The sequence below is a fragment of the Ambystoma mexicanum genome, chromosome 9 (genome assembly GCF_040938575.1).
Source record: "Ambystoma mexicanum isolate Mex_15411 chromosome 9, UKY_AmexF1_1, whole genome shotgun sequence".
Lineage (NCBI taxonomy): Eukaryota > Metazoa > Chordata > Amphibia > Caudata > Ambystomatidae > Ambystoma > Ambystoma mexicanum.
This window is the reverse complement of record NC_090931.1, coordinates 790,122,035-790,139,237: the sequence shown is the minus strand read 5'-3', so window position 1 is coordinate 790,139,237 and position 17,203 is coordinate 790,122,035. Positions and strand designations below refer to the sequence as shown.

The following is a 17,203-nucleotide window of genomic DNA, read 5'->3' as shown; positions in this document are numbered from 1 at the left end:
GTGGCTTGTCCTTGCCGGACAGCCAGCCGGCCAATCACCTTTGGGTGCATTCCTGTAACCAAGGGGATTAAGCACAAGGAGTTTCGGCACCTCCCTCACTTCCTGCCCCTGCCAGACATACTGGAGCCAGGAGGCAGGCTTCACTCAGGAATCCCACCAAAGACAAAATGAACAAAGCAACCAAACCTGGTTTAGCGCGCAGAGTAAATCTCAAGAAGGACCTTTCCAACAATAAACGGCAAAAAAAGACCAGGGCCATTTTGACAAAATGGGCACCCCGTGGGTGCCTTACTGCAGCTGCAAACACAGCCCACAGTAAATACACAATGGTAGTAAAACGTAAACCACTGCCACTAGCGATTAATTGTAGAAAGGGTAACAAAAATGTTACATGAGAAACTAGACAAAGGGGATACTAAGTAACCCCTTCAGTACCCTTTGGTAAGATATTGTGTGCTGGGTTTAGAAAGCTACCAAATGTAAGTAAAGTCAATTTCACTTCACTGCTTTTGGAAACCGTTACACCAAGAGAAGGTATTTAAACCTTTGGGAAATCTAAGAGACTTCCCTGTGTCACTGCACTGAAGGTGCAGTGCGTCACAATGCAAAGATGCCTATGGGAGTTTGTCAGATTCCAAAGTCAAAAGAACCATAGTCCAAATCACAGAAAATACACAAGAGTGGAAAAAAGTCTCACTCTCTCCAGGTAAGAAATTACAAAGTCCTAAAGTCTTGCACAAGTGCTGGGGGTCTGTAAGGTAGAAGAGAATTAGCACATTTCTGAGAATACTCCCTAACAACCAACTGTTAAGACGACACCGGCATTACTCCTATTCAAATAATTTTATGTAATAAAAGATAAACAAACAATGACAAATACTAGGAGTAACAGGAAAATACTGAAATCCCACGGGAAAGTCAACAAGAATATTTTAAACTGAGTGCAAGACGACGGGCAGAAAATTAGTCTGGGCACATCAAGTTGAAAGCAGTAGTTATAACATCTCTTTAAACAAAAATAGATGACAAGCTTGCATGAGTCGTTGACCAAGAACGGACAACTTATATGTAACAGTGGGTTTTCTTCAGTCTTGCATGCACATCAACATAGTCGGAACACAAATTAGTTGGACAAAACCTTATATAAAATAATGATGTGCAGTTTTGTTTTTCAATCCTATGCTTTGCAGATTTTAGTCACTAAAACATAAACAGAAGTGTAGTTAAAGGAGCAAATTATAAGGGGAAAGCACAAAAAGTAGTTCGGTTATATGGCATTTGTATAGCGCCTAGTGCCGTTGGTATGGTCTTGAAATGCGGTGGCCCCGGATGAATGCCCTCTGGAAGACGACAGATGTGAAGGATTTCTGAAATGGGTATGCATTTTTATCCAGCACAAAGGTAGGTAGGGAGATATCAGATGAGAGGATGGGTGCCTTCACAGATTGTCAAGAGGAGCAGGAGTGTCAAGGAGACGGATTATGTGAACAGCTGGACCACATTTTTCATGGGACTCTGCTGCATTCTATTGGAGGTGGTGATGTGTGTTTGGGTGGGTGAAGTCGAGCAACGTTTACTGCCGATGTATGGTGGAGGAGGGTGGACCGTGCCCCGGCCAGGCGGCCAGGTTACAGCCATGTTCCATTGTAATAGAGTGCTTGAAGTTAAGAAGAGAGGCTGACATGTAGTCATCTGTTGTCTTGAAGAGCTAATCAAAGCCTGGCTGAGATGCATTCCGTTGGGGGGGGGGGGGCTCGGGGGGCTCGGGGGGCTTTGGTGGTTTAGGCTATGTCCCACCATGCCAACTCCTCAGATGCCCAGGCATTCCTGTCAGGGGTGGGCAATAGTTCACGCAGGAACTGGACCTACGAGGATGCGGAAGCAAAGAGCCTGGTTTTGAGAGCCTTCCTGTAGGCGAGGTGATCTATGCTTCACATGGTACATGGGATAGAGTTCCAGATGGTGGGTGCTTGGACCGAGAAAGAGGAGCCTCCTATTCTGGTTGATTTTGCCACCAGAATGACCAGGAGAAGTGATGCGCCCGATCAGAGTTCTGAAATGCCTGTGGTGTGTACGTTTATGATGCAGATATGATGGTCCTATGTTGTGAAGCGCTCGTGGGAGATGCACAAAGTGGATCATCGCCTGATTGGAAGCCAGTAAAGGAGATGGAGGGTGGGAGCGATGTGTTCTCTAGGATCAGGAGAAGCCTTGCAGTTGTGTTTTGTACCCATTGTAGTTTTTTTAGTTGTGATGAGGGAGTCCTCAGGTATACAGTGTTGGCATAGTCGAACAATCGCAGAGACTGTGGGAATGTCAGGCCGGGAAAGATGCGGCAGAATGTGAAAGTGTAGTTCGCAGCATTTGGTCACGGAGTTGACGTGAAGTGACAGGGTCAAGTCAGCATCCATAATGCATCCAAGGTTCTTAACTGTTTGAGGTGGTGGGGGCTATACCTAGAGAGCAGACAAGGGTTGGGGGGGGGGGGGGGGGGGGAAGAGGGCGGCCTTCTCACAAAGCATGATCTCGGTTTTTCCTGGGTCGAGTACGTGGTGGTTGGTGGTCATCCAGGGTTTGATTTGAGGGACATGAGAGATCGGGGAGGTGGAGTCCTTTGGGATTTTGAAGACTATTTAGGTTATCTGCATAGTTGTAGCAAGAAAGGCTGTGAGACGAGTGAGTGTGGGAAGGGGGCTCAGGTACAGATTAAAGAGTAGAGGGAGGTGAGAGGCAACCTGCAGTACTCTGTAGGCATCTGGGCAGGGAGTCAGAGAAAGGAGACATGTGTATTGAAGAAAGATGATCTAGTCCTACCCCTCACAAAAGGCACATGGCCCGGAAGAAGAAACAAGGTATCATGATCGCCCATACCATTTCGGACCAATTCCCAGCACTCCCATGATTGACAAGTACGTTGAAAGGTACCCACTCAGCCAGCCATACAGCCCAGGGGTAGTACAATAGTTACCCAAGGTGGATGAAGAGCCTCAAGAGGCACCTAAGGAGACATCAATTGAGAGTGTTTATTAAAGCGCCCAGAAGCAGGAGCCACTGATGTCGTTCGACACCATGACATAGCAGCGTTAGACACGAAGCACACGTGCCATCCTCACATCAGGACACAACCACATACCCAAATACAAGAACACAAGCATACAGTTCTATAAGTTACTGCCTTTGCTTTATTATTTTGTCATTAGCCGGCATAACGACACAAAGCGCAAGAAGCAAGAGATCCTGAATGAATGCTTGCAGATGCTTATGTGCAATTAACTTCGTGGAGCTGAGGGAGCGCCTGTGGGACCCGACAGCCATGGAATATATAGTACAACCAAGTAGAAGCAATGACAGGGCTTATGGAAATTTGCAGTAGGCCACAGATCCTCTGCAGGAGCTGCGCCGAAGCAAGTTCAGGCCGCGCAGAGAAATAAACGTGTGGGACAAGAACCGATGCCAAGGCCACCAAGATACGAGTGCCGTTCCATTCCCTGAACGACAGTAACACCAGCAGCAGTAAATGCAAATAAATCCCATTAGTTAAGAGCTGCAGAAGCTCAAAACACTGTCTCTGAACACGTGACTGGCCCAGCTGATGATGAAGCCAAACTAGCTGGGAAAGGAGCATTATCACGCTGCCAGACAATGGCTTGCAACAATGGTTACATCAGGAGCCGAGAGTTGCATGGTGAGAACGGGCACTCACATAGTCTTTGGTGGTGCACACATGTTACAATGCAGACAGTGTGGTTCTTAGTACCTTTCAGAAGGTACACCACGACCTGAGAAGCACTTGGATCCCAGGCTTGGGGAACGTCGGCTCTAGCCAATCACAGTTTAGTACCCTATGGGAGGGTAGCAACGGGCAAGAACCAATGGTAAGACCCTCACACTAACATTGTAGAAGAGAATGCATTTCTTACCGTAAAAGCATTTCTGATGGTTGTATCTGCTTAGATTCACATGCTGTGCATAGGTCCGACATCCAGTGGTCACTGCGGAGTATTGCATTTTGTTTTTCGTAGTCGAAAAGGGGACGTCGACAAGGCGTGTCTGAAACACTATCCCTATAGTGACGTGCGTTGTACCCACAATCCCTCATGCATCGAGGTCCCTCTGTTTGTATTTTTCTGCCCTGAGGGAGCCTTCTAGACGTGAGTGAGTACAGAAAAGAGAGCGATATATAAAGGAAGTCTATGTTCCTTCCATCCGAGCGGGGAGGAAGGGTGGGCGCATGTGAATCTAAGCAGATACAACCATCAGAAATGCTTTTACGGTAAGTAATGCATTCTCTTCTGATGTTTGTTAATCTGCTTAGAATCACATGCTGTGCATAGACTAGCGAGCAGTACCCGGAGTTGGCGGTGGGTTATGAGAAGGAACAGTAGAGAAAAGGTGTCGTAATACTGCCTGTCCCACCTGGGAGTCAGAGTGTGTATCTAGACAGTAGTGTGTTGTAAAGGTGTGCACCGAACTCCAGGTAGCTTCTTTGCAGATGGACTCAAGGGGAACATTTGCAATGAATGCTATGGATGCCCCCGTGCCTCGAGTAGAGTGTGCTCTTGGCTTAAAGGGCAGTTCTCTCTTAGCAAGAGTATAGCAGAGAGTGATGCATTGAACAATCCATCTAGAAATAGTGGATTTTGAAACCGCATCTCCTTCTCTTCCTGCTGCCACCGAGACGAAGAACTGATTAGTCTTCCTCAGTGGTCTGGTTCTTTCCATGTAGAACATGACCGCTCTGCGTACATCTAGTGTGTGCAGAGTCCTTTCTCCCAAATTGGAAGGATTTTGAAAGAACTTTGGTAGTTCTATAGATTGGTTTACGTGGAATTTAGAAATACATTTCGGAGCAAACCTAGGGTGAGTGCGTAGAACCACTTTATCTTAGTGAACTGTAACGAAGGGGTCTAGAATAGAAAGAGCCTGAAGTTCACTTACTCTCCTGATGGAGGTGATAGCTATTAAAAAAGCAGTCTTAAGCGTGAGGTGTTTAAGAGATGCTTTGTGCATGGGTTCGAATGGAGAGCCCATGAGTCTGGTAAGTACCACATTAAGGTCCCATCCGGGAGCTGGGTCAGCTATTGGGGGGTGTATCCTCTTTACTCCCTCCATGAAGGCTTTTATAACAGGGATCCTCCACCACCACACTTTGAGTTGGGAAGTGGTGTATGCAGAAAGTGCAGCTAGGTGGACTTTAATGGAGTTAAACACTAGACCTGAATCCAATAGGTGGGTCAGGTATAGGACCACATGTGTGGGAGAGCAGTCAATAGGGTTGATGCTTTTACTCCTGCACCAGATGACAAATCTTTTCCACTTGCTAGAATAGCAGTGGCGAGTGTTCGGTTTTCTGGCTTCCCTGAGGATGTCCATGCATCTTTGCGGGAGTTGTAGATGTCCGAACTCTATGATCTCAGGAGCCAAGCTGCTAAGTTCATGTTCTGGGGGCATGGATGCAGAGTCCTGCCCTTGTCCTGAGACAGCATGTTGTACGGGCAGGGGAGTTTTACTGGGGGGGATAGAGACATCTCCATCAAGCGTAAACAAATTTCCCTGACCATTGCATCGACAGACCGTTCCCCTTGGATTGGTTCTGGGGGTACCTGGAGGCGTAACTTAGGCATTGTGAGTTTTCCAGGGATGCGAACAGGTCTATTTCTGGGAATCCCCATTGTGTGAAGACGTCGAAGACGATGTCTTCGTGAAGTCGCCATTCGTACTCTTTGGGCAGGGGGAAATCTCTGCTGAGTTTGTCTGCCAGCAGATTGAGTTCCCCGGGTACATGTAGTGATAGCAGGAACATGTCCTGTTTGAGTGCCCACTTCCATATATTCTGGGCCAGTTTGGACAGGCCAGGAGAGTGGGTGCCCCCTTGCTTGTTGATGTAGTACATGGCTGTAGTGCTGTCTGTAAGGACCATTACTGTTTTGCCTTGTAGGTGTTCCTGGAAGGCTCTTAGCGCCTTGAACACAGCTAGTAGCTCCAGTAGATTTATGTGTTTGGATGCTACGTTCGGAGTCCACACTCCGTGAGCAGTCTGATGGGATAGGTGCGCCCCCCATCCTGTGAGGGATGCGTCTGTGGTTAGAGTGGCTTCCGCCGCGGGTGTGGCAAAGGGTTTCCCTTTTTCCATGTTTTCCTTTGTCCACCACCGTAGCGAGAGAACCAAGGCTTGCGAGACCACAACTAGATCCTCCCATAGTCCGCTGGCCTGACACCACTGGCTGTTGAGCCACTCTTGCATTGGGCGCAGGCGCGCGTGAGGTACCAAATAAATACACGACGCCATCATTCCTAGCAAGCGCATTGCTTTGCGTACCGTCACCTCTTGACCGGTCACATATTGAGGGATTTGAAACAGCATGTTTTGGACCCTCTCTTTGGAGGGGAAGACGAGGCCGTCCTTTGTTTGAATTAGAGCCCCTAGGAATTGCTTGATTTGACTGGGGTCTAAACTGGACTTCTTTTCGTTGATGGAGAAGCCCAACTGGAACAAAAGGTCTACCGTCTTTTGGGTATTGGAGAAGCATGTTTCGTAAGAATCCCCTGTTATGAGCCAGTCAAGGTAAGGATAAACTGGGATGGACAACCTGCGCAGGTGGGCCGCTGCCACTGCCAGCACCTTCGTGAATACCCTTGGTGCTGATGCTATGCCGAAGGGTAGCACTTTAAACTGGTAGTGTTTGCCCTCTATCATGAACCTGAGGTATTTTCTGTGCGCTGGCAACATTAAAATATGAAAGTATGCATATTTCATGTCCAATGTTGTCATGTAATCTCCCTGAGAAAGCAGTGGGATCACTTCCTGTAAGGTTACCATACGAAACTTTTGGGGTTTGATAAACTTGTTCACTGGGCGCAGATCTAATACAGGGCGCATGGTTAGATCCTTTTTGGGTACAAGGAAGTACACTGAATAAATACCTTCCGTTACCTGAGATAGAGGCACGACCTCTATGGCTCCTTTTTCCAGCAGTTGTTGTACTTCTTGGAGAAGGATGGCAAGATGTTCCGGTGTCATGCGACGTCCCCTCGGGGGTCTGTAGGATGGGGAACTGTTGAATTCGATACAGTATCCGTGGGCTACGGTGGAAAGTACCCAACGGTCTGACGTTATCTCCTCCCATGCAGGAAGAAAGGATGTTATCCGGCCCCCGACCGGTGTTGCATGGGAGGGGACGCGAATCTTCGCGTCACTTGGAGTTGTTGGGGGCTTGGGAGCCTCTGGGGGTGGAACCCCGACCTCTCCCCTTACCCCGGCGTTGGCCTCTTTGGCTGTACTGCCCACTATTGGTCTGGTAATTGGTGGCCGGGTATTGTTGATGCTGACTTTGTTGTTGTTGTTGGCGTTGGCCACGAAAAAAGCGTTTGTTGCCATAGCCGCGTCTGGTAGTGGGCTTAGAGATTTGGTCAAGAGTCTTGATAGTATCGAACTCTTTTTTCGCCATCTCTAGAGCTTCATCCACCGCTTTTCTGAATAGGTTAGAGTCTTCCACAGGTTTATTAAAGACGCCTGCGTCTCCGGTTTAAACCCTGAGTTGCGCAGCCATACATGGCGTTTTAGGAGTATTCCCTGCACCAGGGAACGTCCCGCTGTTTCTGCCGCGTCCAGAGAGTTTTTTTACAATGCTCTGGTTGACCTGGGTTCCTTCGCCAATAGTTGAAAGTAGGCGTGTACGTAAAGGCTCCGGTGCTTCCTCGGCATCCTTGCGCAGTTTGGCCCACTGTGCGTCTGCATAGCTAGCAAGCAAAGAATTGTTGTTCGCAATTCTTGCTGAGAAGGCAGCCGAGGAAGTTACTCTTTTTGCAAGGGCATATAGCCTTTTGCCCTCCTTGTCAGGGGGTGCCTCACTGGTGGAAAGTGGTACCCCTGACCTCTTTCTAGTATTAGATACTACTAGGGAATCCGGAATGGAAGGTCCCCTAATGTAGAGCGGGTCTGAGGGAGAAGGAGTGAAAAGTTTTTCAATTCTTGGATTGACCCCTCTGATCAATGCGGGAGTGGCCAGCGAAGGGATGATTCTTCTCTTCACTGAAGCTAGGAGGGGAATGGTCTGGCTGACCGGGGGTTTCTCTTTAATTACTTTTTCCACAAAGTCTAATTCTGGAGAGAGCTCCCCAGTGTCCAGTTCGAAATGTGCTGCTGCTCTGCGCAACAGTGCATTGAAAGTGGGCTGATCGTCAATCGGAGACGTGTTCCTAACCGGTGAATTGTCAGGAGGATTTAGGTTTAGGACATCAGTGTCGGAATACACTGATGGGGATTGCCAGGGGTGCGAAGGTCCTTCTTCAGGGTCTTCTCGGAAGCCTTCTTCTATAATGTCTGGCGTGTCTTCCAGACATTCCTCCCGGTTCTGTCCTACTTGATGGTCTATGAAATCATCCTCCTCCTCCAAGTATTCTTCCTCCCCAGTGAGGTCGTATATGTTATGGAAGTCTGAGGCTGTGTCCACCTGGGGATCGACTAGCCTCGGATTTTTGGCCCTGGGGTCCTCCTGAGGCCCTTCGCTAGTCCTCTTGGGAGTTTGAGAGGTCTGGGTATTCATAAACCTTTCCATCCTCTCCATACAGAGGTGGAGTCTTTCCATGGTTTCATGGGGTACCCCAGAGCGGTCTGGCGGGGGAAAAATAGAGTCATCTAACTGGAAACGGCTCGACCTCTCCCAAAGCGTCGAGGAAAGTGTCCAGTCGCCCTCCGAAAAACCTTCAGGTGTGCTGGGTGACCCCCCGACTGAAGGGGGTCGTCCCTGCCTTTCTTCTGGCTTTTTCGGCGTCTTTCGACTTATGCGTAGCGCTCGACGTGTCTTTCGGCGTACGCTTCTGGGCGTCGGCTACAGCGATCCTCGCCAAGCTTTCGGCGACTCGTTTGTCGGCGGAAGCTTGCGTTTTCGACGCTATGGGTGTCGAACGCTCTACGGCGGTATGCGCCTTCTGTTGATGCGCGCCGGCTGATGGTTTGGGGGCGGCGCCCTTATTTGCCGAAAGACCAGTCGCTGGTCGCGGCTGCGGTTGCGAGAGGGGCTTCGAACCCGAACGGTCCGAGGAGGCCGCCGGTGGAATCTGCGTCTCCTTGGGCGCCGAAGCTCTTTTCGTCTTAGACGAAGAAGAGCCGTGGGTTGTGTGCTTATGCGAGTCTGTGTGCGTCAGTGTCGCCGGGGTGTTCATCCCCATAAGCAGGGCGTGAGCCGAGCCCGTCGGGGCCGGGGACAGACGACGAAGCGCGCAAGCGCTCCTTAGAGGGGGTTTCGACTTCCGTAGCAGAGGTCGTGTTATCGCGTTCCTCGTCACTGTCGGTGGTAGCAGCGGCGGGTGAACCTTCGGCCTTCGACATCGCGTAGGCCGCCCACCTTTTAACCCTACGGTCTTTTAGAGTTTTAGGCTTAAGAAGCCGACAAGCCGCGCAACCTTCCTCCTTGTGATCGAGGGGCAAGCAGCGGTTACACCGTGAATGCTTGTCCTTCCAAGTAAATTTGCCTTTGCAAAGCGGGCAAAACCTAAAGGGTGTCCTCTCCATAGCCGAGGCAATAAATCGCGATAAGCACCCCAAGGGAAAGGAAGGGGAAAGGGAAAGGCATTCTCAGAAAAGACCCAGAGATGTCCCACGACCCCACTCTCCCTACTGTATATGGCCTGCAAGGCCAGGCCACGTGTTCGGCAGCGCCGAAGGATTTCCTCCGCTCGACCCTCCGTCGAAGATTCTTTTCGGCGGAGAACAGCTTACAACTGCGTCGAGGGAGGGATTATTAATATAATGAGAAAAAACGACCAAAGGTCGAGGAGTTGCAATGTCTCTCGAGGAGCTCCGCGTGAAGGCGACCAGAAGCTGGGCGGAAAAAAACAATCTGAGGGACCTCGACGCGAGAGGGATTGTGGGTACAACGCACGTCACTATAGGGATAGTGTTTCAGACACGCCTTGTCGACGTCCCCTTTTCGACTACGAAAAACAAAATGCAATACTCCGCAGTGACCACTGGATGTCGGACCTATGCACAGCATGTGATTCTAAGCAGATTAACAAACATCAGAAATAACATTTTACGGGGATGATCCAGGCCAGACACCTGACATGGGAGAGCCAGTAGACTAACACGTATAGGGTCCACTACAGATGGACTATCGCTCTGAGCCCAATCACAGGCTGCGATAGGTTTGCTGGAGAAGGGCCCAGATTGTACAGTTATAGTGACATCATAGTACCATAAAACTGGCCTGCTAGCCAGCAACCGTTAAGATTGTCTTACATCCAGCTCATCCCTGAGCTGATCCCCGTTGGTTTTGGCTGCAATAAACGCAGTTTGAACTTGGTGCCGGTCTGGACCTCACGTTCCTTTTGGGGGACGAATGAGTTGGACCTTCCATGAGTTCCGAGTCCGCGAACTCCTAGTAGTGGTTTGCCCCAACAGTATTATTTGGGATTTGTTGAAGATGGAAGATATCCACTTCTGAGCTGATCATCCCCGATGAGACTAGGTACAATTCAGATCCTCATAAGGGTCTGAAGTCCGATTGGGCAGGGTAGAGGATCTGGCTGGATTCTGTGAAATGGCATAGTTGTGAGGAAACTGCGCAGTCGATTAGTTTTATACCATCAGTTTGATGCGTCCAATTGTTCGGGACAAGGCAGTACAGGGCTTTGTGAGCAGGGGCTGGATGTAGGTTTTGAATTCTGCTCGGAAAGGTGCTGGAAATGAGAGATGTGTTGACGATCAATTTTGCGAGGTCACTGGCAGAGGTGTAAATTAAGATCTTTTAGTAGGGTTGGGTGGGGGCAGGGTTGCTAGGGGATCCAGAAGCACAGTTGTTAGCTTTAGAAATTGCGGGTCGGAGAGTGGGGAGAAGGATGAGAAGAGCAGAAGGATGATTAGAGCAGGAGGATGAGAAGCGGTTCTGATGTCCAGTCAAGACCACAGGGGTGAGCAATGCCATTTTAGTGACAATGTAGAAATTTCTTTCGAGAGCTATGTGGTGGAAGTGGTCCGAGGGAGTCGCAGAGGGGTTGGGGGTGGATGCAGTACATGCTCAGGCACTGCTTTTGGCGATAAGCTTGTGGAGTTCACTTCAGGGGTTTGCAGTGTTGGCGATTCTATTCTAGTAATAGAAATTACTGGCCTTGCCCATTTCTGTCCGGTAAGCTTGGCAGGTTTGAGCTATTCTGTTCGATTGGCGATGGGTCTGCACATAATCTGCGCTCTAGGATGTGGTTCTATGATTTTAGAGTTTTGAGAGCTGAAGTGAACCCTCAGAGGGAGGCCTTGTCTGCTAGAGAACGATCTGCATGGGGTGAGAAGGCCATGTGCTTCCGAGAGCCAGACATCAAAGTGGCAGATAGTGATCTGGCCTGTATGCAGGCGAGTGGAGGTCAGGGATGGTAGGGAATTCGCCAGGTCAGGAGTTGCTTTGACTTTCTTCCAAAGGCGCGAGTTGGTGAGTGGCCCCAGGCCTGCTGGGTGGGGAGGCAGGGAGGGTCTAGAGTAGAACGCACCAAGAGGATGGCAGGGTGATCCATCCAGACGGGTAGGTAGCAATGTAGTGATGAGGTCTGGTGAGTTAAACATTGCTTCTAGTCTGTGGCCTGCAGAGTGGCTAGGACCTGAGACTAGTGAAGGGTTGGCCACTAGGGATCCCGTCATAGGGTTATGTGGGAAGTTGAACCAGATAATATTGCAAGGAGGGGAAGGGAGACAAAGATGGCTGCCAAGTTTCAACAGGATTCTGCAAAGCATCTATTGTGCCCCAGGGCTCTATATATGAGCAGGAAGCTTTGAGTTTGCAAGGGCGTGGGCAGATGTTTTACCAGGAGGGATTTGCAGTCCGAGTTGCAGGCGTGTTCCTCCGAGTGTGAAATGGCACGGAAGGATTTGTAGAGGATGGCAATGCCATCCCTACCCTGCTGGTCCTGTTGTGCACAATAAGATTGTAGCCAGACGGGAAGGCTTCTTGTGCAATGGGCCGGATGTTTTGAGAACCAGGTTTCAGGTGGTGGATGAGATTCCAGATGGAAGTGGTTGGGGTGATATAAGAGTGGGAGGGGTGAAGGCTGATGCAGGGATAGCTGCAGTGAAAGGGCAGGGTTCCATAAATTACTTGCGTATGCAGTGTGGTAGAATTTGAAGGAGCGATAGGGTACCAGATAGAGATATGTTTGAAGGTCAAGTGTCTCACGGGGGGGGGGGGGGGGGGGGGGAGGAGGGGGGGGTGGCGGGCGGAATCGGACAAGGGGATTCCGGTGGAGGGAGAGGAGCTGGTGGCCGAGAGAGAGAGAGAGAGAGAGAGAGAGGTGCTCGCAAAGTGGGAGTTCTCTAGGGGAAAAGGTGGGTGTAGTGGGTACTAGAAATGGAATTATGTGGGTGGTGAGGAGGAGTGCCTTGGGTGACAGGGGTTGAATGGTGGTGACCGTCTTCTAGGGTTGCTCAGGGAGCCTGGTGAGGATCCTCTAGAGGTGAGTGGAGTGGTGCTGGCGTGTGTGCTTGACGGGCAATTTACCAGGCTGAGGAGCGATTTCACTGGGTTAGGTGGCTTGGAGAGGTGGTGAGGGTGTAGGTATGGGGAATGTCTTGGGTTTGGGTGTGAGGTGGGGGTGGCATTCTGAGGGTAGATTGCATGGGAGGAGATGGCTGTCAGGGGAGAGTGGTGACGGCAGCAGGAAGGTGGCAGTATTCCCCTTTCTTACAAGGAAGATCCCTTAATTCCAGAGTTGTTGATGGCAGGTTGTCATTCAGAACCATTTCAATGTAAACATCTGACAACTTTTTTGTTCCAACAAAGTCCTATTCATTCTTCATGTGTACATAATAAGACTAGAATATTTCCAACATCTACTGTTTATGGTGATTGCTGTCTGCATAAACCTTTCCAACAATGTATCATTTCGAAATTCTTTGGACTCGAAGTCCCAAAAAGCCTCAAGTACTGAGATGAGAAAGGAACAAGGAGTCAATGTGGAGGGAATGTACAGTCTAGTTGTCATGATCCAAGTCATCTGCATGGGACATTTAAATATGGAGCTCACCTGCAGCTGACAGATTGAAGGACAGATAGAGAAGGGGAGACGAGAAAGGCTCCAGAGTGCACAGAGCAGGAAGCAAGTCCTAAGGCAGAGGCAAGCATACTTAGAAGAGCTGTGGGGAAAGCAGGAAATGTCTGCCGGTAACAGACTTGCAGCGTTCGGGACCAGTGAAGAGGAACTCCGGTGAAGTTGAGGTGAACTGTGCGCAGCGGGGCCAAGGGAGAAGCGGTCCTGCAGAGCGACACTGGTTCTGTGGGCGAACGATTCAGAAGCCGACGTGGGAATCAAACAAGACTCTGCCAAGAAGGGGAAGCTTGGCCAGTGAAAAAGACTTGCAGCAGCCGCACAGTGAACTGGTCAATCTAAACAAGTAGGGTGCCCCAGGACGTGCCAACAGGTTGAAGAATATTTGGGAATCAATTTTGAATACCGACCAAACAGTAGCTCAAACATTGCTCATTAGTTTCTTTTCATGGTGGCTCAGAGATAGCCTTGGCGCCTAAAACATACACATAAAAAAAAGGCAACCTGAAGGGGGCAAGTTGGCTGGAGTGAACCCAGATAAGACTAACAAATGTGGAATCTGAGAGGTTACGAATCAGTAAGTGTAGGCCTCAAGAATAGCACATAGAAAGCATTGGGGCGTTACTGGCTTTGCAAACAGTTAACTATTCTCACTTCACTGTGCACCACAGAAGTGTTTTTATAAAATAGAATGCTACAACCAATTAGGATAAGTAGAATGCTATGTTGGCCAAACAGTGCACATTTAAGAAAGAAGAAAGTTTCTTTCAGATACCTTTTCAGGCTATCTCCGTAGTTTTGTCTGCTAGCTTTCAAGACTACATGGATGATGAAGAGACATTGGGCCTCATTACGAGCATGGCAGTAAGGCAACAGCTCCGTATCGCTACTGGCAACATTACCATACTACAAGTTCTGCACACGGGTTCCCTAGCATCCACCTGGTCTAACCAGGTGTCTGTACCGGCACCCGCGAGTAGAACAGGATGGTAGCAACAGTACCATTCATAACGGTACCGCTGCTACCATCCTCCCCATTCCCATTGAGCCCTATGGGAATGGGGACCTACTGGCACCCGCACAAGGGAAATTACTGGGTCCGCTGAGGTAGGAATGGCCCGGTGATTCCCCTTTCGCCGATGGCGCATCTGAGTTTGAAGGCCATCCAAGAAAAACATGGAGTTGCATGATAAAAAGGCATAATCTCTGCACATTTAAGTTTTTTTTAAAACAAGCTGCACAATTAAATGTTCAATGTCTTTTACCTTTCCTTTAGCTCCTGATCCCACTGCCATCACTGTTGCTTGCAACACCTTTCCTTGAGATTTTTCTGGAAGCATGATGCCTCCCTTTGTCACAGTCTCGGCTGCAAACCTCTCAACCAGTACACGATCAAATAACGGCAAAAATTTCTTAAATGCCTGACCGGCCTGTGGATAAACCAAAACATAAATTGGACTTTAGAAATTCACAATCCCCAACTGCATTTACCAACAGGTTATATAATGTGTGCAAATATCAAATCAACATTAGACAGTAAAAGCAGACAATTGAGCAGTGGTTTTATTTCATCTTTAGAGCTTTTAGTCTGGAAACATTATTATTTATTTTTATACAGCGACGCTAATCGCCCCATCGCTGCTCATCTCTGATGTAATGCACACCTCCCCCCCTCAGGTGTCCCCAGGCTAGTGAGAGAAAAGGATATAATTTGTTTGCCCCTCAGCATCAGATGAGATCAGTGGTCGAAGCGTATGGAAAGTAGTGGAACTATGTTCCCCGTTAGCCTGTCCCCTGTTCTCACAAACCCTATCGCCACGCCCCATCCCACAAGCCATACAAACCCTGAAACAAATGCCTCCCCCCGTGCAGCAATGAGAAGGCCCCAAAGACCATCAGCGGAAGGCCCTCTATCCCCCAAGACGCTTAGCGGGAGACCCTTCCAAACCACGTCCCAGAACACAAACACTGGCCTCCTGAGCTGCCAGATTCAGTATGCAGCGAGCCTGTGAAGAGAAAATTGGCGAGGCTTAGCCTCCTCACCACACACACAGTTACCCACTTCAGTCAGACAAAGGGGAATTTAAGCAGAAGGAGAAGTGTGGGTTTTTCAAATACGGTGGAAGACAACCAAAAGAGACCACCATGATGACGAAAAGAGGAGTGGACTGTGGAAGCCATTTGTTGAACAGTTGAGAATTGGATAAGGAGTGGACATGGTTCTACATTGCGTGGGTGCATTATTATGAAGAGTGTGGGTAAGTGATTGTGACGCGAAAGTGCTCAAGTCAAAGGAGGGTGTTTAGAGTAGTGGTTTGTAGGGAGGAGTTGGTATACGAATGGTGGAAGGAGGATTAACATCAAAGGGGGAGGCAAGACCTAAGGGGAGTGAGAACATCAAAGGGTTGAAAAGCAGTGGGAGGAGTGATGTAGAGTTGACAGTAGAGGGAGTTTAGAGAGCCAGCATTCAGAACCTCTCTAGCACAAGACGGTGACCAGGCAATGTTCATGAGCACTAACAAGATGGGGGGGTGGGGGGGAGGAGACTGCGGGTGGCCCTACATTAAGAAAAAAATAAACAACCTCTCTCTGCAATTTGGAGTGATTGTTGTGCCATGGAGAGAGATTTATTTGGACTCATTTAAATTCCAGATTCCTATTCATGTGGCATGATCCCCTCACTCCGGATAAACAGTCCCAGACCAAAAATAAAAAACAAATGCATTTCTCAAAATTTCGAAATGTATTTAAAAGAATAACTATCTTCAACTAAGGTGGTCTCTCTACATTTAACGCCATAGAGATCTCGACAATGTTATAGGCTTGATTACAATTGTCATTCACATTTTAGCTGCCTATAAGAATCTTACTAATGGTTCTCACGCAAGCATTCAAAAGCAAATATAATTATATATACATTACTCACCATAATCGTATTTCTGATGCTTGTATCTGCTTAGATTCACATGCTGTGCCTAGGCCGACATCTAGTGGAAGCTGCGGAGTATTACAGTTTGTTTTTCGGAACTCGAAAAGGGGCGTCGTGCCAGTAATACTATCCTTAGTTTGACATCCCCTGTACCCATGATCCCTCACGCATGTAGGACCCTCAGATTGTATTTTTTCTGACATGAGGTAGCATGAGGAGTAGCGAGAGTACAGAGTATCCAAGCCGATAGGATAGATGAGACTACAATTATCCATGCGCCTTCTCTCAGAGGGGAGAAATGGCGGGCTCATGTGAATCTAAGCAAATACAAGCATTAGAACTACGATTACGGCGAGTAATGTATCCCTTCTGAGGCTTGTGGAATCTGCTTAGATCACATGCTGTGCATACATTAGCGAGTAGTGTTAGGAGGTGGGATGTGATAATGTTCATGAACGAACAAGTGGCTTAAAAGCGCCTGTCCCACTTGAGTATCTGTCTTGGAATGAGTGTCAATGCAGTAGTGCTGAGTAAAGGTGTGGATAGAGCTCCATGTAGCTACTTTGCAAATGCTGTAAAGGGGGACATTTGCAATGAAAGCCAGAGTGGCTCCAGTACCTCTAGTAGAGTGGGCCCTTGGTGTAAAAGGCAGTGTTTTATCCGAAAGGGAATTGCACAATTGACTATCCACTTAGAGATGGCATTCTTAGAGACGCGTTCTCCCTCTCTGCCTGGAGCTATGGAGTCGAACAGCTGATCTGTTTTTCGTAGCGGTCTAGTCTCGTCTACATAGTAGAGGACCGCCCTCCTCACATCTAGTGTGTAGAGTTCACCTCAGCAGAGCTTTTGGGTTCCTGGAAGAAGGCTGGTAGCTCAATAGACTGGTTAACCTGGAATTTGGAAATTAATTTAGGCGAGAACCTAGGGTGAGTGCGTAAAACCAGTTTATCCCTATGAATAGTAAAGAAAGGATCCTGCACTGACAGAGCTCGAATTTCTCTCTGACCCTTCTTATGGAGGCGATAGCTACTAAGAAGGCAGTCTTATAAGTCAGGTGTTTGAGACTAGATTTGTGCATGGGCTCTAAAAGGGGGGTCCCATGAGCTTCGCAAGTACAACATTAAGGTCCCAACCTGGTGGTGGGTTAGAAATTGGAGGGTGGAGTCTCTTTACCCCTTCCATAAATGCTTTGATCAATGGCACTTTCCACCACAACACCTTTATATGGGAAGTGGTGTAGGC

General features: G+C 48.7%; 1 protein-coding gene across 1 annotated transcript in view; it reads right to left on the bottom strand.

The window, feature by feature from the left end:
• Nucleotides 1-17,203, bottom strand: part of LOC138488613 (MOB-like protein phocein) — a 703,046-nt gene that overhangs the window by 651,263 nt on the left and 34,580 nt on the right. The window contains exon 2 of the mRNA XM_069615737.1: nt 14,298-14,462. Coding sequence (XP_069471838.1) covers nt 14,298-14,462 — 165 coding nt within the window. The remainder of the gene's footprint in view (nt 1-14,297; nt 14,463-17,203) is intronic.